General features: G+C 45.4%; 3 protein-coding genes and 1 long non-coding RNA gene across 6 annotated transcripts; 1 reads left to right on the top strand and 3 right to left on the bottom strand.

Moving 5' to 3' along the window:
- Nucleotides 1–856: 856 nt before the first annotated feature.
- LOC126990295 (uncharacterized) lies at nucleotides 857–6,592 on the top strand. 3 transcript variants are annotated; one of them, XM_050848860.1, is made up of 4 exons: nucleotides 857–1,085; nucleotides 2,812–2,969; nucleotides 3,112–3,225; nucleotides 6,466–6,590. In XM_050848860.1, exons 1-4 carry the CDS (start codon nucleotides 956–958, stop codon nucleotides 6,508–6,510), a joined length of 447 nt encoding a protein of 148 aa, XP_050704817.1. In that variant the 5' UTR covers nucleotides 857–955; the 3' UTR covers nucleotides 6,511–6,590. The 3 variants fall into 3 exon arrangements, with proteins under 3 accessions (XP_050704817.1, XP_050704819.1, XP_050704818.1); XM_050848862.1 differs by lacking the exon at nucleotides 6,466–6,590 and adding an exon at nucleotides 5,419–5,614 and having other exon boundaries at nucleotides 863–1,085; nucleotides 3,112–3,213; XM_050848861.1 differs by having other exon boundaries at nucleotides 918–1,085; nucleotides 3,112–3,213; nucleotides 6,466–6,592.
- An 8,580-nt stretch (nucleotides 6,593–15,172) lies between these two features.
- On the bottom strand, nucleotides 15,173–19,983 carry LOC126990294 (uncharacterized). Its single transcript, XM_050848859.1, has 5 exons — nucleotides 18,289–19,983; nucleotides 17,559–17,708; nucleotides 17,067–17,250; nucleotides 16,288–16,437; nucleotides 15,173–15,319 (listed from the first exon to the last, which is right to left on the bottom strand). The coding sequence occupies exons 1-3, from the start codon at nucleotides 19,405–19,407 to the stop codon at nucleotides 17,134–17,136; spliced, it is 1,386 nt and encodes a 461-aa protein (XP_050704816.1). The 5' UTR covers nucleotides 19,408–19,983; the 3' UTR covers nucleotides 15,173–15,319; nucleotides 16,288–16,437; nucleotides 17,067–17,133.
- Nucleotides 19,984–20,088: 105 nt separating this feature from the next.
- On the bottom strand, nucleotides 20,089–23,143 carry LOC126990293 (protein RRP5 homolog). The gene is made up of 3 exons (XM_050848858.1): nucleotides 22,977–23,143; nucleotides 20,952–21,225; nucleotides 20,089–20,331 (listed from the first exon to the last, which is right to left on the bottom strand). Exons 1-3 carry the CDS (start codon nucleotides 23,030–23,032, stop codon nucleotides 20,089–20,091), a joined length of 573 nt encoding a protein of 190 aa, XP_050704815.1. The 5' UTR covers nucleotides 23,033–23,143.
- Nucleotides 23,144–24,310: 1,167 nt separating this feature from the next.
- Nucleotides 24,311–26,526, bottom strand: LOC126990296 (uncharacterized). Its single transcript, XR_007744201.1, has 3 exons — nucleotides 25,170–26,526; nucleotides 24,743–24,860; nucleotides 24,311–24,544 (listed from the first exon to the last, which is right to left on the bottom strand). It is a non-coding gene; the product is annotated as an uncharacterized LOC126990296 (long non-coding RNA).
- Nucleotides 26,527–26,835: the final 309 nt, after the last annotated feature.

A 26,835-nucleotide genomic window follows, 5' to 3' on the forward strand; every position in this document is an offset into this window, starting at 1 on the left:
TATATAATTGCACAATTATTTCTTTATAAAATTTAGACCATTAACATATACTATCCAACACACACACACACACACACACACACCTTGCATCTCATTTCTTTCTTTTTTTTTCAACTTTTTTTCATTTCTTTACGACTTTCTCTCTCTCTCTCTCTCTCTCTCTCTCTCTCTCTCTCTCTCTCTCTCTCTCTCTCTCTCTCTCTCTCTCTATATATATATATATATATATATATAAGCTTGTCTGTCTGTTTTTCTTTCTATCTGTCTCTGTGTTAGCTTCTGTTTCTCTCTGTCTCTGTCTGTTTAAGCTTGTCTGTCGTTCTTTCTATTTGTCTGTCTGTCTGTCTCTGTGTTAGCCTCTGTTTCTCTGTTTGTCTGTGTTAGCCTCTCTGTTTCTCTGTCTCTGTCTGTATAAGCTTGTCTGTCTGTCTGTGTTAGCCTCTGTTTCTCTCTGTCTCTGTCTGTATAAGCTTGTCTGTCTGTCTGTCTCTGTTTTTGCCTTTCTGTTTCTTTTTCTGTCTGTATAAGCTTGTCTGTCTGTGTCTGTGTTAGCATTTCTGTTTTTTTCTGTCTGTCTCTGTCTTTGTGTGTTAGCCTACCTGTCTTTTTTTTCTGTCTATCTGTGTGTCTGTTTGTTTTATCCCATCGTTCTCTCTGTCTGTTCTGCACTTCTTTCCCTGTCTGTCTGTCTCTTACATTCTCTCTCACCAGTCACTCCCTTCCACACTAACCTCCATAACCACCCACTCCCTCCCATACTGACCACTACTAACAGACCCAACCTAACCTAACCTGGTCAGCTGGAGGTGGTGACGGGTGGCTGGATGGTGAGGCCAGCACCCACTGCTTCCCTTCCTCTCCCTCCTCCCTTCCCTCCCTCAGACTGCTGGAGGTCAAGTTTAGGCACCCTATATAATTTTTTTTTTTTCTGTCCAACAGAACCGCTGAGACTGCCATGAGGACCCTCTCTGCCTCCTCACCAACCTCACGTCACTCCACCAAGAAGAATAAGGTTGACGGGTGGTTGACGCTGTTCAACCTGCTCGGAAGTAGAAAATTGAGTGCCCCAGGCCTGTGTGCTAGTGGTAGGTCATATAGTCATGTGACATTTTGTTGGTTCATATGTTCTGCCATTTCACGACAGATTCTGGTCATGCATATGTCTGAACAAGGAACACTGCAGAACATACTCAAGGGGAAGGATAGTGGGCAAAAATCACAAATCTGACATGCACAAGAACTCAGAATTCACCCAAAATTGGAAAATGATGCACAGAGTACATTCATCATTAAGCATAGAATGTGACTGGACCATCCATGCTTCGGGAGTCAGTTTTTGTGCACGCCATATTCGCGATTTCAGACCACTCTTCGTCCCCCTTAATTTAGCCTTCTTAAATACAGGTGTAAGCTTGTAGGCATTTTGGATGGACCTGGAAAGGTTTACAGTAGGCAAGATTTGTGGGGCTGGGTTTTGGTGGCAGTGATGGCTGCATGGCATTCACAGTGGCTGGTCTGTGATGTGGATGTACTAGTATGTAAGGAGGAGCCCATAGAACAGGTGTATCCATTATCAAAACAAAGTCATTCAGCTGAGAAATGTGGACGCTCTCTAACAAACTCAAGTGAAAATAGAAAAAAAACATGTGATTTTATAACTAAACAGAGGCTCAAATAATCAAAATAAACCTTGTTGATGTGATCTGTGGACAGTTTTCAAGTACTGAATACACACCTTGACCAAAATAAAGCATCAGCAGGAAGAAATAGAAAACTTAAAAAAAAAAAAATCTTCAAAAAATGTAAAAAAAATTGATGTTTTTCTGATCCGCCAGTTATTATGAAATAGTAAAAACAGGCAAAACCTGGCATGTTGCACACCAGAAGATGAAGAAGTTAAAGAGGAACAGTTTAAGCTCATTTCCAGCTTTGTGGGTCACTTTGGGAAGAAGTTATGGGTGTTTTTCTGAAGTTCACTGATTGGGCAACATAACAGCAGCTATTTTTAAAGATTAGCAAAGTGACTCGAAAGTCCATCAACTGTTTTTGGACACTTCAGATACCATGCTAGCCAATAAAACATGAAGGGATCTGTTCAATTTGGTACAGACATTTGGTCTGGCATGGAGTCCCTCTTCTTGGCCAGCTCATTAGCCTGTCTTTATACGGGGTCGCTGTTTTTGACGAGCCGCCTCCACGTTCCTCTTATCGCCTGTCGTGTTGGTGTTGAGGCCCTTCTCTCTCATGTCTGCTGCTGTCTTGTCTTGGGTCTACCTCTCATTCCCCCTCCCTGCACTTCCATTTCTAGTACTCTCCTCGCATCAGTATCTCTGTATTGTCTCATTAACATGCCCGTACCACCTCACAACGGTTCCAGATTGTTGTACCCAGCCTCCTGTTTACCGATTTCCAACCCCAAAACTGCCTCCTCGACCCCAGTAATTGCCTTTATATAGAGTTATCATTAAAATGGTTACTTATTGGTGTTTATTGGCAATAGCTATGGCTCAGAAACTGGTAAATATGAGGCCACCTCCTGCACTGTTGGTCTGGTTCTTGCATTACTGATTCTGTCCTTCCCAGTGACACCACACATCCCTCGCAACACCTCCTGCACTGTTGGTCTGGTTCTTGCATTACTGATTCTGTCCCTCCCAGTGACGCCACACATCCCTCACAACACCCTCATTTTGGCTACTTCCATATCGCTCTGGCCGGCTTCCTTATGGCTACGGTCTGACATGTGGACTAGAATAATTTTAATGTTATCCTCTGCTTTGCTAACTAATGTGGCTGTCCTTTCTCCTCCAGATGTGCCCAACCCCCTCAAGCTTTGCCTCCTTACCACACTGAACACATCACACCTCCTCATCACCTCACCTACCTCCCCATCCCTCATGCTGTGCACCTCAGCATTGTCCAGTCATGTACAGCCACCACCACCATCTCTGCCTGTCACTTTGAACTTGGTGTGTATCTCTAAAGGTGTTGAAATGATACACACTTTCTCTAATTAAATGTTGGTATGTTTTGTATTATATTGTATGAGCATTAATGTGCCATTATTGTATACAGTATTGAACGTGTTAGTCAAGGGTCTCTCGTTGACAGGTCTGGGAAGGAAGGGAAGCATCTCAAGACTCAGGAATCAAGGTCCACAGTCCACCGCAGTCCATCAGGAGTGGGAGTCTGGTCTACCGTGGGACAGCAAAGGTACTGGTAAAGGTGTGCCTGGCCATGGTGTTCAGCTCTGTACCATTGACCTTTTGAATGGGCGGTGTGAAGTCCGGGACCGCCACAGTTTACCTTTTCCCCAGGTACCAATTTTATCGATCATTCTGCAAAGAAGGATGAACAACTGGCTGGGCTGTACACTGCCTACCCAAGCCGGAATTCAAAACCAGGCCCGAGGGGTGGTAGCCAGGGACGCCAGCCACAGGGACAGCCCTCTCATCCAAGTCCAGCCAGTGTGTCCTGTTTGATGATAAAGTTGATGCCGCCTTTGTCACATAGTTTAGCTTGCCGTCTTCAGCAAGTGCTTAGTTTAGAGGTACGTTCAGTTATATGCAGTTACTTACACTCTGCAGTCGACTTTTATTTTACAGATTAGTTTTTATAAGTATTTTTTGTTATTTAGCAAAGTAGCCAAGGGGAATATTTGCATGTTGTTGTGTTCTTAATACCTCCATGCGGCAGAGAGTTCTACATGTAATTTCACGAATCCGGCACACAACACAAAGGAGAACTAACTCAACGCGAAGAACTTCAATCTTAGCTGTCTTGGGGCAACCAAGGATTATCCTCATTGCTTCATTTTGAATAATTTCCAGGGGCTTCAGATGGGACTCGCTGAACCGGACTAAGACTGGGGCAGCATAATCAATCAATGATCGAATAACAGAAATGTAAAACATTCTAAGTATGGGGACGCCAACACCTAGGCCCCTGTATGCGAGAACACGCAACGGTGCCAACTGGTAGCGTACTGGGCCCACATTCACCGCGTGATAGACGACGCGGGTTCGAATCCCCACGCTACCACTCGGATTTTTCAGTCACCGTCGAGTGGCTTAAAACTACCCACATGCTGTCCTGAAGACCACCCATCAACCCGGACTCTAGAGGAAGCCGTCCAAGCGAATCAAGAACGAGTTCCGGGGGGCAGCATGAGCCAATGCAAGATGGCGCCACTATAAACACTCGCCTGCGCCAGAACGGGCTGGGCCGACCATCAGGCCCCACCTGGAAGAAGCCTTGGGCCGACCATCAGGCCCCACCAGGAAGATGCCTACCGGCGCAACAGGCAACGACGTAAAAAAAAAAAAAAAAAAAAAAAAAATGATTCCTGATATAAGTGATACATTCCGTGGTCTGTTTAAAGCTAAGATATACACCCAAGTATTTGTAACAGTGGACACGATCGAGTTTGACGTCATTGATACGTGGCGCCCGACATACTCTGGCAATTGATTGAAATTTAGTTTTGGATTCATTAACAACTAGTCCCATAGAAGTGCACAAGTCTTCCAGCTGGTGGAGGGCTAAGGTAAGCGTCCGTGGAGCATTACACTGAACAAGTATATCATCAGCATATATAAAAATTTCTGTGCCCTGAGGAAAGGGGTACTGTGCAATTTTGTCCATGAGAATATTAAAGAGCAAAGGACTAAGGACCCTTCCCTGTGGAGTGCCCAATTCAAAACTCCCTTCAGCAGAAGAGGCTCCATGGAACCACACCTTAGCCTTCCTAACATGCAAATAGTCTTTGACCCAGCCCAGTAATTTCCCTTTAATGCCCTTTAAAATAAGTTGTTCCAATATAACCTCTTTATTTGCTCTGTCAAAGGCACCTTTAAGTTCAATGAAAGCACAACAAACAGCACCTGCAGAACTTATAAGCACTCATTAGAACTCAACCCACCTCCGTTGTGGCCCTGGGGGTGGTTGGTGTGAGGGTCGAAACCAGGCTCACCAGCAGGGACCTGGCACAACACACACTATAACTTGTGACAATAATTCAGCGTCTAACTGCTGCTGCTGCTGCGGTCATAACTTTAGTGTGTAGCAGAGATGTTTTTTTTTTGTGTGTGTGAGGAGGAGGAAGAGGAAGGAAGATTATAGATTTTTCCTTTTCAGATGTGGAGGTAAGTAACTCTCTCTCTCTCTCTCTCTCTCTCTCTCTCTCTCTCTCTCTCTCTCTCTCTCAGGAATGAGAAAATACAGATTAATTTTATATACTTTTATTATTATTATTATTATTAACCATCAGTCATCACAAGTTCAACCCAAAAACTCAACTTGTTCAAAACTTTTTCAACTCTGTAACCCCAAAATTTCAACCCAAGACCTGACATTCAACCACGATTTCTACCACTCCACCACAATCTACCGGGACCTAACCACCATATATCTTTTCAGGGCTATGGCTGATTGGCTGGTGCTGTCTGGTCACTCAGCTCAGCAAGGGACTGGAAGCTGGAACTCTCTCTCTCTCTCTCTCACCAAAAAAGTAGCATAAAAGTGTATAAGGTCCATTGAAAAAAAGAGAGAGAGAGAGAGAGTGTGTTCCATCTCATCCTCTCTCTCTCTCCCCCCAACATCCAGGCGGCATCTTGGGAGGGGAGGGGAAGGGAAGGGAAGAATACAATACTGCCCTCAAAAGGCAGAACGCATTAACTCCAAAAATGCCATTTTTGAGATTTTCATATCAATGGAATCTGCGGAAAGAGGCCAATCATATCCAGAATAGGTAGATAAGCCTCTCATAAACGAAGTTACAAACTAGCAAATGCATCAACTCCACTGGTTTCTACATTGTTTGAAGGCATAACGCATCATAACCATTCTTACACACTTGAAAGCTATGTATTGAATTTCATTAAATAAATATGGAAGAAATGCACTTTGCTTGATTATATGATAATACCAATAGGTAAGGTTTTCAAAGCAGAACGCATTAAGTCCAAGGTTTTCAGAGCATAACGCATTATGTCCATACTATGTCAAAGTTAGTCGGACTTGAACAGTGAAACTGACTATTTATTACACATTCAGTGAAATTTAATGCCATAAAACAACACTACAAAGATCAATTTATATGTCGAACAAATTACAGTGTGCAGATGGAATTAGCAAAAGAGCAATGACTAATCAAATCTTTATTATCAATTTTCTCAAAACCTAAATTTTGGAGAAATGCGTTCTGCCTTTTGAGGGCAGAATAGCTCACTGGTGGACAGAGGAGAGAGAGAGGAGGAGGAGGAAGAGTCCTACAATAGCTCACTGGTGGACAGAGGAAAGAGAGAGAGAGGAGGAGGAAGAAGAAGAAGAGTAATATATTTTTCCAAACTTTATTAGTCTTCTCTTTATAGAAATACGGAGAGAAAGAGAGAGTTAGTTCCATCTCTCTCTCTCTCTATCTCTCTCTGGCCTTCAATTAATCTCCCTCCATCTTCTCCCCAACAGGACTCGTCTCATCTCGTCTCCCCCAGCATCCAGGTAGTATCTTGAAGGCCTGACTGGTTCCCTCGGCTCAGTGGTCTTGTCTCTGTCTCCCTCCCTGCAAGAGTCTGGCAGAGTTTAGTGCCAAGAATATATATATAATATATATATATATATATATATATATATATATATATATATATATATATATATATATATATATATATATATATTTCCTTGGCACTAAACTCTGCCAGACTCTCTCTCTCTCTCTCTCTCTCTCTCTCTCTCTCTCTCTCTCTCTCTCTCTCTCTCTCTATATATATATATCTCTATATATATATATATCTATCTATATATATATAAATATATATATATATATATATATATAAAAATATATATATATCAGGCCCACAGGGTGCTCCCCACAGTATTTTGACAACCCCACAGACACATGCCCCCAGACACATAAGCCCTCCCACCCCTCTCTGCAAGAAGTGTCAGTTTGCTCAATAAATATACAAGCAATTTCTGGTGTTTTTTTCGTCCATTCTGCAAAGTTTACAAAGACACAGACCTTGATAAAAGTAGAGATTACAAAGAAACGAAAAGGAGGAGGAGGAAGAGGAAAGATTAAGCTATTTTTTGGCATAGGAGGAAAGGAGTAAGGAAAAATGAGAAAAATAACTTGAAATTGGAGGAGAAAATGAACGAAAACACCAAAATTACACTGGAGAAATACACAGACCTTGATGAAAGTGGAGATAACAAGGAAAAAAAGAGTAGGAGGAAGACAGGAAGAGGAAAGATTAAACTTTTTTGGTATGGGAGGAAAGAAAAGGGAGAGAAATGGACTTGAACTTGGAGGAGGAAATGAACGAAACCACCAAAATTACGTCGGAGAAATACACAGACCTTGATAAAAGTGGAGACAGGAAAGGAACGAAGAAGAGGAGGAGGAAGAGGAAGACAGGAGGAAGAAGAGTCAAGATTAAGCTGTTTTTTGATGTAGGAGGAAAGGAGGAAGAGAAGAAGAAAAAGGGAGAAAAATGGACTTGAACTTGGAGGAGGAAATGAACGAAACCACCAAAATTACGCTGGAGAAATACACACACCTTGATAAAGGTGGAGATAACAGTGTGTTAACGTACTTTAATATACGTAAGAATAGGTCACTGTGCCTTAGGATTTCTCTGCCGTAAGCCTCGTTTATACGTTAAGAGATGAGGAGGAAGGGAAACAAGCAAATAATGGAACTATATATACGATACAGTGAAAAGGATTTACCGAGAAGGATGTACGTATGAGAGGAGGAAAGTGAGGAGAGAGATTAAGGTAAGTAAAGGGAAATAAAACAGAGGAGACGATGAGGATAAATATAAATAAAACAACTAAATAAAGAAGGAATGATTAGAACAGAGAGAGAGAGAGAGAGAGAGAGAGAGAGAGAGAGAGAGAGAGAGACATACATCACGGAGGAGAACAAATTAACATATGTGAGAGGAAAGTCTGGAATTTGAGGAAGGCAAGGAGGAAGGGCCAGCCATGGAGTCTACTAGCATCAAGGAGCTGATTCAAGGTACGTCTCAAACTTCCTTTCCTAAGATCTATGAGGCAGACCCTTCCGCCCCTCACGGCAGCTACTTGCAAAGGTCAATAAGGAGATCAATCAAGTTCTCACGTAAACAGCATTTTTGTTACGAACGTTAGACTCGAGTGTTGAGTAAAGAAGGCTTACCCGCTCAGTCGGGGCGTGTTATATAGATTATAATAACCGCTGTGAGGCAAGTGTGGAAGAGGCACCGGAGCCGACAGACCCTACGGGGGTCGTCATCCCCGTCGGCCCTGCGTCTGGAGAGGAGTTAACACACTTGTTTGCAACAATAGTAGAGGATCGCATGAAGCTGTGGGTAAGGGATGAACGTGATCATCAGCCTCGACGAGATATGGCACGTGACAACAGTCATGGGGCCGCAAATGAGGAAACACGTTATGAGCGCGAGGAAAACACTTCACGACTTTCCGTCAGGGTGGACCACACTGGCCCAATACGCCATGAGGCAGACGGAGAAGACACAGGGTCCTTGATTGGCGAGGAAATACATATTGGACGTGATCTTGGGCGCGTTGCGCAAACACAAATATCAAGGACTCGGCCTTAAATGAGGAGACACGTAGTGGGCGCGCAAGGAAAGGGCCTCTTCCCGTCGGGGCGGGCCATGATGGCTCGAGACACCTCCTTGAGGCAGACGGGGAAGAGACTGAATCGATGAATCCACAGATGAAGACGTAAGTACGGGGCGCGCAAAAAACAAGGTTGGGTCTTCTCACCAGGACAGACCGTTGGGGTCTACGGGCCTGCTGGGCAACAGGTGGAGAGGATACTGGGACCTCAAGCAATGAGGCAGAACGCATCAGGCGCGCTAAGAAAAAGAAAAATGATAAGGGCCCGAAGACCGGCCATGCGACCGGCAGGGTAGAAACTGGGTCCTCAAGTGATGCGGAAGTACACGATGGGCACGTGGACGTGGATGTATGGGGATGATATTTACGACTCAAGAAAGGAAGAAAGCGATATGCATACCTGGCGTATGAGGAAAAGGGAGATGAGGCACACGCGTGGGAAGTGTCTGGACAGGAAAGATATATATACAAAAATAAATAAAATAATAATCTAGTCAGTAATGTTGTGGTAGAGGAGAGCTCATAATGGTGTAACTTGCCAAAGGGGAAAATTGCGCTGAGATTCGACGTAAATGAACAAAATGCGATTATCAGAGGATCCAACGTAGATGAAGCTTGGCTAGATTTCATGAGGTGTGTATTAGTATTTCTATTATGAACTAGCAAAGCCTCCCTTCAGGGTGCAGATACAACAAGTTGAACTACAAACAATACCAAAAGGTACTGGAGAAAAGCGAAGGCAACGAATAGTCCAAACTGGCCAGTCAAAGCCAAAAGGAGGAAAAATAAAATGACGGTTTTAAAAAGACATTCGCACGAGACTTAAATGTAGAAATGTCTGCAGAAAGGACAATCTCACTGGGTAACTGATTCCATAAACTTGTCAACGACGGAAGAAAACATCGTGAGAAATGTGTCGTACTCTCTTCTTTCACGACCGGTCACAACCAGATTCATTATGCCCTTTCGTCAAGATTGGAAAATGTGTTAAGAAAGGAGAACCGGGTAATTACAGGCCCATCAATCTAACTTCAGTTGTAGGGAAGCCACTCGAGAGCATAATTAGAGGCACCTTGTAAATTACCATGAAAGTCACTCGGTAATAAAGGATTTTCAACATGGCTTGCGTAACAAGAGTTTCTGCTTATCGAACCTAGTGACCTTTTAAAATGACCTCGTCACTGTTTATGACGTAATCACTGGACGTAGTCTATCTCGATGTTCAGAATATTGAGAGTAAACTACACCAATGACCGCACGTTGGTTAAGTAACTAACAGCAAAGAGTGGTGAGCAATGGATTTGATTCAAGAATGGACGCTTGGCCGTAGTGGTGTCCCTCAAGGCTTAGTTTTTTGGCCCAGTGCTGGGTTATACCTGATACCAATGATCAATGACGTTGACGGTGGACTCCATAATCTCATTGGTAAATTTACTGACAATACAGCGAATGGTAACTCATTCCTTTCCTCAATGCCGACGACGACGACAGACAAAGCCAGCTCGTCCGATAGATGGGAGATGGCATTTTAACATAGATAGAGCCAGGCTCTTCAAATTGGTAAAGTATGGTAACATATAAATAAATAAATGAATAAAATACCAATAATAGTAATACGAGGTTCAATCATGAAAGGTGTGGCGTTCAATCCAATAAACTCAACAGCGTGCAGGGTGCCAAGGACCTGGATGTCGATTCGCGTCAAACTTCAAAGAAACATCAGAAGGCTATTCACGAAAGCAATCAAGACTCACTCATTCACTACGACTTTTGAAAAAGTGTATCGAGGATTCTTATCGAGCTTTGATCGTAATTGTTGACGCCCCATGCGGAGCGCTGCACTAGCAGTCCAGCGGGACCTGAAACCAGATATCTCCGGCCAGAGTGGCGAGACAGCGGTAAGGGGATGCGACGATGTAGGCGTGATGAGTGAAATGCTGGCCCCTCAGTTGCTGACAACCGGACTTCAAAGGCACATCATTTAAATTGCGAGGGTGTGCTTCTACGGCACGTCGGGAGAGACCATTGGGGGGCGTGCTACTGCTGCACGAATTCCGGAGCCCCACGTGTTACTGACGCAGGATCTAAATGTATCAAATGTATCGTATGCGGAGCGTGCTACGGTGGCGCGTGTGAACGACTCGCTTTTATTCATTATCTACATCAATGACATAGACAATGGGATAACTAGTGACATAGGTAAATTTGCAGATGGGATGCACTATTAGGACAGGGGAGGATGCTAGAGCACTGTAGGAGGATCTCAACAAACTGTCAGCTTGGTCAGAGAAATGGCAGATGAATTTTAACATCACCAAGTGTAACGTACTTAGTGTAGGAACACGCAACCCATTACACGGGTATAGTTTAGACTCCACACGATAGGTAGAGCAGAGTGTGAAAGGGATTTAGGACTGTTAGTGAACTCTGACCTACAACTAAGGAAGCAATGTATTAGTGCGAAGAATAGGGCTAACAGGGTATTATTAGGCTTTATTAACAGGACGGTAACCAACAGTGCAGAGTGCAGAGGTCATCCTCAGACTCTATTTAGCGTTAGTTAGGCCACACTTAGATTATCCTGTCCAGTTTTGGTGCCCACACTACAGAATGGACATCAACTTGCTAGAATCAGTTCAGAGGAGGATGACCAAGATGATTCAGGGGCTGAGGAACCACCCATATCAAAATAGGCTGAAACATCTAAACTTACATTTATTCACTAGAAAGACGAAGAGTGCGGGGAGATCTGATAGAAGTATTCAAATGGGTCAAGTGTTACAACAAAGGCGATATAAGTAAAGTACTGAGAATTAGCCAGCAGGATAGAACTCGCAGTAATGGATTTAAATGAGAAAAGTATAGATTTAGGAGAGATATAGGCAAGCATTGGTTTAGTAATAGGGTGGTGGGGGAATGGAATAGACTCAGCAATCACATAGTTAGTGCAGGGACGATAGCTTGTTTTAAGAGTAGACTGGATAGCTACATGGACGAGGACGACAGGTGGTAGTGGGAGAGAATCTGGAGCTGCCCTGTGTAAGCCATAAGGCCTCTTGCAGGCTCCCTATGTTCTTTCCTCCCCAGTCAAAATACATCTTCCTTCCCTCCCTCCCTCCCCCCAATCATGTTCTCCCTTCTTTCCTTTCCTCCCCAGTCAAAATACATCTTCCTTCCTTCCCTCCCTCCCCCCAATCATGCTCTCCCTTCCTTCCTTTCCTCCCCAGTCAAAATACATCTTCCTAGCCTCCCTCCTTCCCCCAATCATGCTCTTCCTTCCTTCCTTTCCTCCCCAGTCAAAATACATCTTCCTTCCCTTCCTCCTCCTCCTCCCCATTCTGTCCTCCCTTCCTTCCTTTCCTCCCCAGTCAAAATACATCTTCCTTCGCTCTCTCCTCCCCCGAATCATGCTCTCCCTTCCCTCATTTCCTCCCCAGTCAAAATACATCTTCCTTCCCTCCCTCCTCCCCCCAATCATGCTCTCTCTTCCTTCCTTTCCTCCCCAGTCAAAATACATCTTCCTTCCCTCCTCCTCCCCCATTCATGTCCTCCCCCTTCCTTTCCTCCCCAGTCAAAATACATCTTCCTTCCCTCCTCCTCCCCCGAATCATGCTCTCCCTTCCTTCCTTTCCTCCCCAGTCAAAATACATCTTCCTTCCCTCCCTCCTCCCCCGAATCATGCTCTCCCTTCCTTCCTTTCCTCCCCAGTCAAAATACATCTTCCTTCCCTCCCTCCTCCTCCCCATTCTGTCCTCCCTGCCTTCCTTTCCTCCCCAGTCAAAATACATCTTCCTTCCCTCCCTCTCCCCTTTGCTGTCCCCCCTCGAAAAATTTTCTCCCCAGTTCCCATCTCTCCCTCCCCAGCCCTGCCGCTTTTCTCCCCCTATTTTCTCCTCTTCCACAGCCTCCACATGTTTCATCCACCATTCATACAACACGAGAAAAAAATGAAAAAACAAGAAATAAATTAAATGGCGGGGTTTGTTTTGGCCTCTCTCTTGCTCTTGCTCTTGCTGTACAGGTGACCCGTTGGAGAGTCAGGCCTTCGCATCGGCACAACCTGTAAAAATAAAACAACACAAGCAGTATCCATTACAAATATAATGTTCTTTCAGCTGTGCTTAGTGAGTATCCTGCATTTGCCTCTAGATTGTAGTCCATATGTACAGTCCCTCAAGCATAGCTGGGCGTTATCGCGATAAGTTATCGCGATACTTTATCGCTGATAACAAAATCGGATTATCGACCATCCGCTACTTATTTAAATATATATCGGTATCTTCGTTACTTTTGTAACCAAACTAGCGATAATCGCTACTTTTTTTCCGCATCTCAGGAACATTTTTTTGTCTCCTTACTGCGCATGCGTGGCCCGGTGTTGTATGAAAAAACTTCGGGGTATGAAATAGCTTCGGTGATGAGATTTCATGCTTAGGTCATGAAAATTAAAACACTAGGTTATTATTTTTTATGCTACTCAAAAATCAATACATCATTGAGCAAAATCATTTAACTTTGCCCCAAAAATGATTATTCACTGCCTCAAATTTGATATTCCATATTCGTTGGTGAGCATGTCATGGTATTGAAGGCACCCGGTGTTGTGTTATTTGGTGTCCCATCGTCAAAAGCTGGCGCTTTTGTGTACAAACACTGGTCTCTCATGAACTGCGCATGCTCAAACCATTAAGTGTAGCCCTGTACAGTCTCACAATGCTTTTTTAACACATTAAGAGTTGCTGGAAAGCTGAATCAAACATACAGTACCACCATCCTCGCTGTTTCTAGAACGACGTACACTTTGTACATATAAATACAACTCGTACAGAGTGTCGTCCTAGAAACAGCGAGGATGGTGGTAGTTGTACTATATGTCTGATTCAGCCTTCCAACAACCCTTACTTACGGTTTAAAAGCTTTGTGAGACTGTACAGGTCTATGCTTGCTGGTCTGAGCATGCACCGTTCACGAGAGACCAGTGTTTGTAAACAATTTTTGACGGTGGGGACGCCAAATAACACAACACCGGTTCAGGCATTTCTAGTATTAACGTCCATATGTACGTGTCAACGTGTGGTTTTAAGGTTTTGTAAGTTTCCTAAAATACAGATAATGAAAATTTGAATTCATCAATGTTGTTCTATCTGAAATATCAATATAATATCGTTTTCGCCATTTTACTTTAAGGACTAGTATTTACTCTATCTCTGTATTCATTCCCATCTAGTGCTTGGGCAATGTTCTCCGTCCCCACATTTTATTGTCTTATTGTCCAGGGGGAGGTACCGCCCCCTCCCTTGTTGTGCTTTCCTTCCTACCATTGTATCTTTTTAGTTTCATGGTGCTACCTACACATGTATTAATAGTTGTATAATCACACTCTGTCCTGCCTGGGGGTTGGGATGGCATGTTCCTCCCTTCTCCCTTGTTGTTTACCTGCAACAATAAACTATCAATCAATCAATCAATCTATCGGACTTATCGCTAGCTAGTATCGGAATTGTGGATTTATATCGGGTATCGGTTATCGCCTATATTTGTGTCTCTAGTTAACGAATATCAGTTATCGCCATTAAGGTTTTTCATTATCAGTTAACGGTTATCGGGAATAAGGTTTTCTGTTATCATGCCCAGCTATGCCCTCAAGTCTATAAAGCAAAAATGATGCCCAACAAGACCATGTCATTACCCCACTATATTCTTGTTGATCGTCCCCATACAACTTTTGACTGAGGAATAACATAGCCCCTTGACAAACAGCCTCCATGTAAAAGTTGTCCCTCTAGCCTTGGCCTCAGCAGAATCTATAGAGCAAAAATGATGCCCAACAAGACCATGTTATTGTGACTACCCCACTGTATTCTTGTCCAAGTTGATCGTCCCCATAAAACTTTTGACTGAGGAATAACATAGCCCCTTGACAAAAAGCCTCCATGTAAAAGTTGTCCCTTTAGCCTTGGCCTCAGCAGAATCTATAGAGCAAGAATGACACCCACGGTTACATCACACCAGCCTCACCTTGCCCCCTCAGTGTCCTTGGCCTTGGTGAGCAGGTCCACGTAGACACTCCAGATGTCCAGCCTCTTCCAGTAGGTGCTGAGGAGGGACTCAAACGTGGTCCGACCGCACTCGGTCTCCCCAAAGCGAAACTCAAGCTGGCCAAACCGGTTGATGAGCTCCACATCTGCAATGTGAGAAATGAGGCCCTTAGATAAAGCCTCAGTCAGGAGTTTTAATGTTTTTTACGATAAAGGAAGCAGCTCAAGGGGGAAAAAAAAAAAAGCCTGCTAATCACTGCTCCTATAAAACAGAGCTTAGAAGAGTGGCCAAAAGAAAGCTAAGTTTCAGGAAGGGTGTCTTGATGGTACATAAAGTCTAGTGTAGAAGACAACAAAGTATTCCTCGGAGCTGTAGCCTTGGTGTGAAGAAGGCTGCTGACAAGGCCCCAAGGAGTGCACTACATGGGGCTTTGAGGTGACAAAATGCACTGGAAGGCTGGATAAACTAAGTGACAGCTTTGAGTGAGGAAGAGTGACTCACGGTCCTTCTTGTCGAGAGAGCGCAGCGCCCGCTCAAAGAAGCGACGTCCCTCCCCAGCCATGATGTGACTGAAGAAGAAGAGTCCCGCCTTCACCCACACACTCAGCTCCTGACTGAACTTCTTGGACATGTTGAAGTACACCCTCTCGGCCTCCTGGAGGGACACAACGCCATTAGCACCAGAAGCTTATTGAAGGCTACTGCTAAGGACATAAGATAGAGTTAACCCCTTGACTGCAGATTTTCTACAGCATCACCAAGCTACAGGAATGGAACAAAAAGTGGCAGCCACAATTCAATGAAGAAAAATGTAAAGTCATGCACCTTGGGAGGGGATATCCAGCACACCAATACCACATGGGAAACACTCACTGCACTATCCACCACAGAGGCAGAGAAAGACCTGGGAGTGTATGTTACCAGGCTACCAGTGAAGGGATATCCAGCACACCAATACCACATGGGAAACACTCCACTATCCACCACAGAGGCAGAGAAAGACCTGGGAGTGTATGTTACCAGGCTACCAGTGAAGGGATATCCAGCACACCAATACCACATGGGAAACACTCCACTATCCACCACAGAGGCAGAGAAAGACCTGGGAGTGTATGTTACCAGGCTACCAGTGAAGGGATATCCAGCACACCAATACCACATGGGAAACACTCCACTATCCACCACAGAGGCAGAGAAAGACCTGGGAGTGTATGTTACCAGGCTACCAGTGAAGGGATATCCAGCACACCAATACCACATGGGAAACACTCACTGCACTATCCACCACGGAGGCAGAGAAAGACCTGGGACTATTATGTTACCAGGCTACCAGTGAAGGGATATCCAGCACACCAATACCACATGGGAAACACTCCACTATCCACCACAGAGGCAGAGAAAGACCTGGGAGTGTATGTTACCAGGCTACCAGTGAAGGGATATCCAGCACACCAATACCACATGGGAAACACTCACTGCACTATCCACCACAGAGGCAGAGAAAGACCTGGGAGTGTATGTTACCAGGCTACCAGTGAAGGGATATCCAGCACACCAATACCACCTGGGAAACACTCCACTATCCACCACAGAGGCAGAGAAAGACCTGGAAGTGTATGTTACCAGGCTACCAGTGAAAGTCAAATCCGCCGTAGAGCCCCTCCAGCCTCAGCAGCACTGTCCACACGTTGAGGCGCTCCTCCTCCTCCTCCTGTGCGTCCATCACCTGCAGGCTCGCCGTGCCGCTGCCTTGGCCTTGTCCACCTCGGCACTCTGGGGACATGCCAACACAGCTTCACTATGCTGCCCAATAATCCAGGGCAAATTTTTCCTATTCATTTTATTGGCAACTCTTTCTTTCACAACTTGCTGTCCAAATAAAAAGCAGCGATCCACTGATGGAAGGAAAGGGAAGGGAGGAAAAAGAGAAGAATGAAGGGAAAGGAAGGGGAGAAGAAAATGAAGAATGAAGGGAAGGGAAGAAATAAGTGAAAAATGAAGGAAAAGTAAGAATGAAAGGAAGGGAAAGGAAAGAAGAAAATGAAGAATGAAGGGAAGGGAAGGGAAGAAAGAAGTGAAAAATGAAGGAAAGGGAAGAATGAAAGGAAGAATTAAGGAAGGGAAAGGAAAGAAGAAAATGAAGAATGTACTTTAATGTGAGAGCTGTGTTGAGGGTCTCCTCCTGAAAGAGATCAAGTCACAGATAGGGACACACACACACAGAGGAAAGTGCTTCTAGAATTTACTTGCAAAAGGAAAGAAAGAATGGAGGCACTGCTTAACTCTTGCATTGGGAAGCTGTACCTCAAGGTGGAAACTGGAAACTGATGAGCTGTAGCAAATTCTAATTTTTTTTTACTCATGAAAGGAAAGACAGTGCCGGCTAACTCTTGCATTAGTACCTCAAGGTGGAAACTGATGAACTGTATCCACACGGCTGATGAGTTTGGACTACCCTGGAGCATGGCCTCAAAGTCCATGGCTGACTGTGGCGAGCGCCCGCCCCTCCTCCAGCCGCGAGAACTGTTGCTCCTCCTCCTTGGACTGGGCTATTATTTCTGACTTCCGCATTCTCTTCTCTTTCTTCTGTTAGTCATAGAGAGAAAGGTGCCTCAGGATAACATAGGGGAGTGAGCTATGGGGCAGTATGAACCTAAATGCACATAGTTATAAGGTAGTAAACAGACCCCTTCATCTCTTATCCTTCTGTTAGTGTTAGGGTGAAGGGACATGCCTCAGGATAACAACTAGGATGGAGGTACAGGGCAGCATGAACCTAAAGGAACATATCTACAAAGGAGACTCATCTTGGTAGTAAACAGACCCCTGGAAAAACAACACACATCAACAGGAGATCAATTTCACTTTATAGGACAGAATCAATCAGTACAAACCTTTGGCACGTCTTGGTCCTCACCGTCTGAGGAGTCCATGAACTCCGGCGTGTCGGGAACTTCCCACACAAAGCCTGTTCCCAGTGTGAGGCAAGGCTTGGCACCGCTCACCTCACCTTCCACCTCATCACCCTCACTGGCCTTCATCTCCTGGGAGGGGAAGACAACACTGTTTGAACTTTGAATCAAGATATATTCAGGGCCGGATTATCCTATACGCCAAGTACACCATGGCGTATGGGTGATAATGCGTGAAAGTCGGGATGGTAAGAATTTAGGACTAACCGCGAAACTCGGATAGCGTGAAACTCGAGAGGGCACTGTATATTCCATGCTCTTATGCTGCTGGTGCTGAGTGCTGAGAGGGAACATCAGATTATATGAGGAGCATGTCAGACCTGGGTATTGGTGCATTAAAAAATTGTGCAAGGCAAGCCACTGATCTCAGGGAGTTGTGTGGGCTTCAGGATTTTGTGAGTAGGGTCGTGAGTGGAAGAATGTTGGGAACCACTGCTTTAGATACCTATGTGTAACAGTGTGTGTGTGTGTGTGTGTGTGTGTGTGTGTGTGTGTGTGTGTGTAATCGTATGTCCATAAATCTCCATCAAGAAAATCTACGAGCGCCATGAGCTGAAACGTAAAAAAAAATAATGATAATAATAAAATAAAATCACCTAAAAAATCAAATAAAGGTTGTGTATGTGGAACAATAGTACATGGCATCACCCACCTCGCGGCTGCCCTTGCTGGGAGAGCTGTCGGCCCTTTGCTCCACCTCCTCTTTGGCCTTATCCTGAGAGGCATCTTTCTCAATTTTTATCTTCTTGGTTTTCTTTGCCTCCTTGTCTTTGAGCTGCCTCTTCTTGATGCCTTGCTGTGCTTCTTCACTAGTCTGAGAGGCATCGTCATCAGCAGGTCTCTTTGTTCCTTTCTCAGGGTGAACGACCTCCCCTGTGCTGGCCTCTCCGCCTTGGACAGTGCCTGAAGAGTTGGCGTCGTTGCTGCCCTCCTCAGCGTCAGTCTCCGCCTCCTCCTCCTGTTCCGCCTCGCTGTCAGTGTCTCCGGCGCAAGGCGTGAAGCTGATCTCCGGCAGCTGGGTGGCTGGCGTGAAGCCCTCCCCGCTGTCATGGCACCTCAGCACCCCCAGCACCAGCCCCGCCTCCACATGCTTCACCGCCACCCAGCACCTCTTGCCCATGGCGGTGCTGAGGGGGCCATCGTTCAGCACGTTGAGGTGCATCCTGGAGGGCAGGTAGGCCACCGTTCCCTTGCAAGTGCTCCTCATCATAACCATTGTGAAAGTGCTCTTGGACAGGACCACTTCACACTTGGCCTTCATTCCTGTCTTCACTTCAGCGTTTTTGTTTCCATTTAAGTTGAAGATCAGGTTGGGTTTCAGAGTGAGGTCCAGGCGCTTGTCTTCCTGGTTCACATGAAGGACAACAGCCTTGACTTTCTGGCCCACTTTGAGGGCCGCCTTGCCGTGCTGGTGGCCGCATGGCACCAGCCCGGCCACGCTGCTGTTCTTGACTATGACATGAACCTCATCAGACGTTAACTTAGTCACTATGGCCACGACTTTGTCTCCAACACCAAACCTTGTCAACCTTTTCCCTTGACCCTTAGAGTTTAGCATGCCTCTGGCAACCATTTCCTCATTCTTCAGATAACTATACAGCAGCTGAAGACTTGACTGCATTGCATTTTTCAAGTTATCCTTCAGTGCAGACGTCAAAATGGGCCGCCCCTTGTCATCCTTGTCTTTGTAGGTTACGTAGAGTGACTGCCCGACACTTATCCCCAAGTTTTTGCTGCCTGCCCACTTGCCGGGATTCACGAGGTTCTTCATGTGCACGAGGGCCCTGGTCCCGGCACTTCCCAAGGGGATTGTGACAAACACTCCGTAGTTCTTGACACTTAAAACGGCTGCCGGGTAGCTTTCCTCCGCCACTTGCTCCTCCTGGCTGTGGGGGGCATCGGGAGTGTCACCGTCCACCCAGAAGCACACTGACGGCTTGAGAGTGAGGGTGATGGATGAGCCGGGCACCTTGCTGAACACCACGGCATTCGTGATCTCATCCCCTTCCTTCAGCACCTCCCTCAGCAGCTGGCACTTGCTTGGGTCATCCGAGAGGTGGTGGACAGGTATGGAAGCCTCGATGTTGTGGGGCAGAACAGTGACTGTGATAACATGCGTCCTCACCTCGTCCACCACACACCTGACTCTTGCTCGCACCTCAACCTTCCTCGCTGACTTGGGCGCCCTACTCAATGGCTGAACGTCCTTGTCAACCAGGAGACTGAGGGTGATGTTCTGCTTCTCGGGGGACACCTTGAGGACTCTGCAGCGAACTCGTGGAATGCCGAGGCTAGACTCGTGCCCGACTCAATGCCGACCTGCGACCTGGGGATGAAGCCTTTCACGTCGTTTTCACGTCGTTTCACGTTTTCACGAGGACCTGCGTGTTCTCCGCCTCTTGCCGATGGTGAGAGTGGGCTCCTTGGCTGTAACCAGCTCGGTAAGAATGGGTCAGGCTGTAACCAGCTGGGACTTGACCAGGAGAAGGTGCTGTCTCTGGTTGACCTTGAGCACTCTGGCGGTGACCTGGTCCCCACGATGCTCGGGGTGCTTCATGGGGCCGTCCGTGAGGTGCAGTGAGGGCACGTGGCCGCTCATCAGCTTGCTCACCGCCAGCCGTGCGCCGTTGCTGTCGTAGCTGTTGACGGTGGCCTGCACAACCTGCCCGGGCTGCAGCTCACTGTAGGCAATGAACTGAACAAGAGGAGTGTCACTTATAGAATGCAGATACTATTATTATTATTACTGAAATACAGGAGAGGACATTTAGGGAATATATATTGAAAAAAAAAAAGATATGCCTTGAATTCACAAAGCAATGAGCTTAATGAGAATGATATGTCAGTCATGGTATAGTGTGATATTACTATTACTGAGACCCATAATATGACATCATGCAAAAAATAAATAAATAAAACAAATGATATCCCTTCAATTCACTGCAATAAATTCCAAAGTACATTTAAGACCAAGTAACATACTGAACAAGTGGTTAGTGGTTCCACTCCCCCTAAACCCAATACCTTAACTATAAATGAAAGAAATTCCTTGCGTCCGGACTGTCTGTCTTTTATTATCAGTAAAGGAAGCAGATCATGTGTGTGTGTGTGTGTGTGTGTGGGGGGGGGGGGAGAGAGAGAGAGAGAGAGAGAGAGAGAGAGAGAGAGAGAGAGAGAGAGAGAGAGAGAGAGAGAGAGAGAGAGAGAGAGAGAGAGAGAGAGAGAGAGAGAGAGAGAAATAAAAAAGCCTGCTAATCAAAGAAAGGCAAAGGCACTGAATAATGGCAGTCTAAGTCCCACTAGTAATCCACTCACCTGCCGCTCGAAGACAGACTTCTGCAGTGTGACAATGAAGAGTTGGTCCATGTGGTTGTACTTGAGGAGGCGACACGGGACCTTCTTGCCCACCCGGAAGTCTCGGTTGATGTGCATGAGGACCTTGGTGTTGTCGCTAATGTGGTTGGCCGAGCAAAACCCTCGAGCCTTGCCGCCTAAACTCAGGAATATGCCACTGGGCGAGGACTTGTAGATCTCCGCCTCTTGAACGATGTCTCCAATCTCATGTCCATCCCTGGGGTCCTTGGCAAGGCTAAAACACAAAACATAACCATTATAGATTCCAGTCATGGTGGTGGCAGTATGTACAACTGACATGCATGCATTTGGTGAAGCATCTCAGCTATTAACCCCTTGGCTGCAGATTTCTACTACATAAGACATCACCAAGCTAAAGGAATGAAACAAAGAGTGGCTGCTACAATTCAATGAAGAACAATGTAGTCAAGCACCTTGGGAGGATATCCAGCACACCAATACCACATGAAAAACACTCCACTACCCACCACAGAGGCAGAGAAAGACCTGGGACTATTATGTTACCAGGCTACCAGTGAAGGGATATCCAGCACACCAATACCACATGGGAAACACTCCACTACCCACCACAGAGGCAGAGAAAGACCTGGGACTATTATGTTACCAGGCTACCAGTGAAGGGATATCCAGCACACCAATACCACATGGGAAACACTGCACTATCCACCACAGAGGCAGAGAAAGACCTGGGAGTGTATGTTACCAGGCTACCAGTGAAGGGATATCCAGCACACCAATACCACATGGGAAACACTCCACTATCCACCACAGAGGCAGAGAAAGACCTGGGAGTGTATGTTACCAGGCTACCAGTGAAGGGATATCCAGCACACCAATACCACATGGGAAACACTCCACTATCCACCACAGAGGCAGAGAAAGACCTGGGAGTGTATGTTACCAGGCTACCAGTGAAGGGATATCCAGCACACCAATACCACATGGGAAACACTCCACTATCCACCACAGAGGCAGAGAAAGACCTGGGAGTGTATGTTACCAGGCTACCAGTGAAGGGATATCCAGCACACCAATACCACATGGGAAACACTCCACTATCCACCACAGAGGTAGAGAAAGACCTGGGAGTGTATGTTACCAGGCTACCAGTGAAGGGATATCCAGCACACCAATACCACATGGGAAACACTCCACTATCCACCACAGAGCCAGAGAAAGACCTGGGAGTGTATGTTACCAGGCTACCAGTGAAGGGATATCCAGCACACCAATACCACATGGGAAACACCCCACTATCCACCACAGAGGTAGAGAAAGACCTGGGACTATTATGTTACCAGGCCACCAGTGAAGGGATATCCAGCACACCAATACCACATGGGAAACACTCCACTACCCACCACAGAGGCAGAGAAAGACCTGGGACTATTATGTTACCAGGCTACCTGTGAAGGGATATCCAGCACACCAATACCACATGGGAAACACTCCACTACCCACCACAGAGGCAGAGAAAGACCAGGGACTATTATGTTACCAGGCTACCAGTGAAGGGATATCCACCACACCAATACCACATGGGAAACACTCCACTATCCACCACAGAGGCAGAGAAAGACCTGGGACTATTATGTTACCAGGCTACCAGTGAAGGGATATCCAGCACACCAATACCACATGGGAAACACTGCGCTATCCACCACAGAGGCAGAGAAAGACCTGGGACTATTATGTTACCAGGCTACCAGTGAAGGGATATCCAGCACACCAATACCACATGGGAAACACTGCACTATCCACCACAGAGGCAGAGAAAGACCTGGGACTATTATGTTACCAGGATACCAGTGAAAGCCAAATCCATGCCAATTGCAGCGGACAGGTTAAGTCAGGATATGAAAACTGATCTATGCTACACTCAACTAACAATATAGTTACTTAAGCCTCATACATAAGGCAGTACATCAATAAGCTTTGACACCAGCGACAGCATTCCGTACTCACCCCGTGGTGCAGACATTCTTCTGGAGGGTGAGATGAACCACCTTGCTGAGGGGCATGACGTACAGCACCCTGCCCCTCACGCTGCCTCCGAGGCCGTACTGCTGCAGCCGGTCAAAGGGCTGGGCCAGGTGCGGGGGGCTCACCACACCATTCAGCCCCGCCTACATGAGGGTGAGCGCGTCGCCTCGTATCTGGGGAATGGTTGGAATCCAGTAGACCCTCTATAAGTACGCAAGACATGTACCAAAAAAATTCATACAAAATGGAGGTGTTATTTCAATGAGATTTATTGTGTGTGTGTGTGTGTGTGTGTGTGTGTGTGTGTGTGTGTGTGTGTGTGTGTGTGTGTGGAGTCAGCTCAAGGGAGTACTATATTAAAATCCTTGAAAATAAATGCATTAAATTTAATTAGATCTTGATTCTCTCAATGCAGTATCAGAATAACTGCAACTCACCTGTTTTGGTGGGACAGGCTAACAATGTTTTAATATCAGGCTGTTTTTGACATGGAAGTTCATATGTAACTTGAATAATAATAATAATAATAACAATAATAATAATAATAATAATAATGATAATAATAATAATATCAGCCTTGGTAGTGCAGCAGCTGTCTGGCCCTGAAGGGGAAGAAAATAGATACATTGCTGATTAGGGAGTTAGACAAGAGTGCCTACCTTTGAGATGGTAGTGTTGACGGCAGTGCCCGGGAGCAGGAGTGCCAAATTGGTGGTGTGGCTTAGGTCCAGGGTTGCTGAGCCTTGGGGTTGGCACTGAGGGTCAGGCGCAGGTTGTCTTTGGTGTCCCTCCCAAAGATGTTTGTTAGGACGCAGCGTAACACACTGCACACCCAAGTGTCTGCAACGGTGCGTGTCAGTCAGGCAGAGAGTACATGACTGTTAAGAGTGGGATAGACACATAGCCCATCCAACCTCATGAGGGAAAATAAGGACAGTAAATGAAAAGTAGAAAAAGAAGAAAAATAGAAAGCAAAAGAAGAAGTAAAAAAAGAGAAAGAAAAAGCAGCTAAAAAAGAAGATGAGCAAGAGAGACATAACAAAGGGATTAAAACATAAAAGTTTGGGGACACAAACTGAGGAAAGAAGAGTTGGCAAATATTGTTGTTCATTGTACTAGAAACTATAATGTACAAAGCATGAAACAGTAATAGTATGACAAAATGCTTACTCTAATAAAGCCACAGTCCTTGTAAATGATTCAAAGCTGCTCTTTATATGCCAACAACACCAAGAGAGAGAGAGAGAGAAAAAATAAGCGTAAAACAATCTATGGCACCTACGAGCCTTATCCGTGTCCTCCCTCTTGAGGAACGCTGCCTTGATCTTGGGAATGCCTGTGTCCATGACATAGCCCTTGTCCTCCAGGCTGGCCACAGCACAGGGCAGCACCAGACCCTTCTCCAGGCACGATGCTGAGATGCCAAAGTTCGCCTCATTGGGCATTAGTGTGAGACTCACTGTGGACAGGGAGGGAGAGGAGGACTGAAGGTTACTGGTTGGTGCAGGAGGCAGTATGTTGAAGTCTGGCAGCATTGGGCACCGGAGAGGCTGAGGCAATGGACAGAAATCATTGGAAGTGTATCATTGACCGTCAAACCTCAGAAAGATTATGGGAAAGTATGTTGTTAAACAGAAGATGATGAAGGAGAATGATGATGACAGGTCTAATGCCATGTGTGTGTGTGTGTGTGTGTGTGTGTGTGTGTGTGTGTGTGTGTGTGTGTGTGTGTGTTCAGGCCAGCTCACCCCAGGTCATGTTGTTGACCTTCTCGATGGACACCACACTGCACACCACATGCTGGCCTGGCTGATACAGCTCCTGCAGGGCCTGGATTTCCTCCTCCCCCTCCTCATCATCCTTCAGCTGGAAAATACAAATAAATAGAAAAATGAATGATCAGGTCACTGTGGTGGAGTGTAAAGAAAGAATCCAATGACACACAAATGTTTATAGACATATCAAAGGGGGAAAAACTGTGCTGGTGTATTTTAGCCTTGAACTTGAGCACATTCAAGGTGTCACACAAGAATGAGCAAGAAAAGAGTAACAAAATGAAACATAAAATAATTTGTAAGGCAATACAAGAAAACTCAATGAGTGTACACAGTCACTCACACAACTCATGACCATTCTCAGCAATACTAAAGTAAAACTGTCCTTGGCAACCCTCACCTTGGACAGAGGAGCCGTGTAGGGCCGAGAGATGTTTGCCAGGCTGATGCTGCCCACCAGCTTATGGGGCAGACTCACCACCAGCTCCTAGTCCCTCTCCTCCAACACACAGCCCAGCAGCACCTGGCCAACCGTCAGGCTCTGCAGGGGAACACACACACACACACACAACCAAACAAGAAAATGATACTCCATAGGATATAATGATGATTTACAACTGACATTAACCCCTTGACTGGGGATTTCCTGCAAGAAGACATCACCAAGATAGAGGAATGGAACAAAAAGTGGCTGCTAAAATTCAATGAAGAAAAATGTAAGTCATGCACCTTGGGAGGGGATATCCTGTATACCAATACCACATGGGAAACACTCCACTATCCACCACAGAGCCAGAGAGACCTGGGAGCATATGTTACTAAGCTACCACTGAAAGCCAAATCCGTGCCAATTGCAGCGGATGGGTTAAAATATGTTACATTCATGCTAATTTTTCTTTTATTAATCAGGGCTTAGAGCAGGGGTTCCCAACCTGGGGTACATGTACCCCCAGGGGTACATTTGCACTTTTCAGGGGGTACATTGGGTCCGAGAGAATAACCACTACTGTACAATACACGGTGTTGTAATCTGCATTCATATTGCACAATGTCGTGTTTTTTCAATTTCCTCATTTTAGTAAGCAAAACTGTTATTTAACTTAAATTATATCGTCAGTTTACACATACAGATTTCATTATAAAAATAACATCAAAATATTACAGTTTCGTGGTTTTTTCCAGGGGTGTGGAGTCGGAGTCGGAGTCGGAGTCGAGGAGTCGAGGAGTCGGCTACTTTTGGCCGGAGTCGGAGTCGGAGTCGGAGTCGGAATTGGAGTCAGAGTCGGAGTCGGAGTCGGAGTCGGAATTGGAGTCAGAGTCGGAGTTGGAGTCGGAGTCGGAGTCGGAATTGGAGTCAGAGTCGGAGTCGGAGTCGGAGTCGGAGTCAGAGTCGGAGTCGGAGTCGGAGTCGGTAAAAATATGAGCGACTCCGACTCCTTTACGTGCTAATTTTTTTAGTAAAGATTTCACTTCATGGAGATTCTTACAAATTGGGAGAAATTGACGTTTTGGAAGATATGTCCAATCAAACAGTCTGCGGGAATATTGGTATTTTTAATATTTTTTCATGCTTTTTATTTTGTATTTTCTTGAGGATATACCTTAAGGAAGGAGGGCGGTACATGCCGCAACAACCACCCTGACAACAGATAGTACAGGTATCCCTTTTGCCATATTTTATGGTGTTTTGCATGAGCTAATGTGTATATTTAATTCTATCATGGAGGATAATTGCTAAGTGATATCCAAGGATGGTAAAAAATATATATATATATATATATATATATATATATATATATATATATATATATATATATATATATATATATATATATATATATATATCATACTGTAAAAAAAAAAAAAAAACGGAGTCGGAGTCGGAGTCGCAACCTTCAAATTTCCTGGAGTCGGAGTCGGAGTCGCAACATTTAAATTTCCTGGAGTCGGAGTCGGAGTCGCAACATTTAAATTTCCTGGAGTCGGAGTCGCAACCTTCAAATTTCCTGGAGTCGGAGTCGGAGTCGCAACATTTAAATTTCCTGGAGTCGGAGTCGGAGTCGCAA

Source organism: Eriocheir sinensis, unplaced genomic scaffold (genome assembly GCF_024679095.1).
Source record: "Eriocheir sinensis breed Jianghai 21 unplaced genomic scaffold, ASM2467909v1 Scaffold1529, whole genome shotgun sequence".
Lineage (NCBI taxonomy): Eukaryota > Metazoa > Arthropoda > Malacostraca > Decapoda > Varunidae > Eriocheir > Eriocheir sinensis.

What these genes read in the sequence shown, in the direction of transcription:
- LOC126990294 (XM_050848859.1), bottom strand. Translation starts at nt 19,407, where the DNA reads ATGAAGAACCTCGTGAATCCCGGCAAGTGGGCAGGCAGCAAAAACTTG. An exon ending in CCAGCAAGGGCAGCCGCGAG is followed by an intron (nt 17,709 to 18,288) that starts GTGGGTGATGCC and finishes TTCCCCTCCCAG; the next exon opens with GAGATGAAGGCCAGTGAGGG. An exon ending in AGGACCAAGACGTGCCAAAG is followed by an intron (nt 17,251 to 17,558) that starts GTTTGTACTGAT and finishes TATGACTAACAG; the next exon opens with AAGAAAGAGAAGAGAATGCG.
- LOC126990295 (XM_050848860.1), top strand. Translation starts at nt 956, where the DNA reads ATGAGGACCCTCTCTGCCTCCTCACCAACCTCACGTCACTCCACCAAG. An exon ending in CCCAGGCCTGTGTGCTAGTG is followed by an intron (nt 1,086 to 2,811) that starts GTAGGTCATATA and finishes TTTCTCCTCCAG; the next exon opens with ATGTGCCCAACCCCCTCAAG. An exon ending in TGCCTGTCACTTTGAACTTG is followed by an intron (nt 2,970 to 3,111) that starts GTGTGTATCTCT and finishes TCTCGTTGACAG; the next exon opens with GTCTGGGAAGGAAGGGAAGC.
- LOC126990293 (XM_050848858.1), bottom strand. Translation starts at nt 23,032, where the DNA reads ATGCCCCTCAGCAAGGTGGTTCATCTCACCCTCCAGAAGAATGTCTGC. An exon ending in AAGAATGTCTGCACCACGGG is followed by an intron (nt 21,226 to 22,976) that starts GTGAGTACGGAA and finishes TTTGTGTTTTAG; the next exon opens with CCTTGCCAAGGACCCCAGGG. An exon ending in AGTCTGTCTTCGAGCGGCAG is followed by an intron (nt 20,332 to 20,951) that starts GTGAGTGGATTA and finishes CCTCTTGTTCAG; the next exon opens with TTCATTGCCTACAGTGAGCT.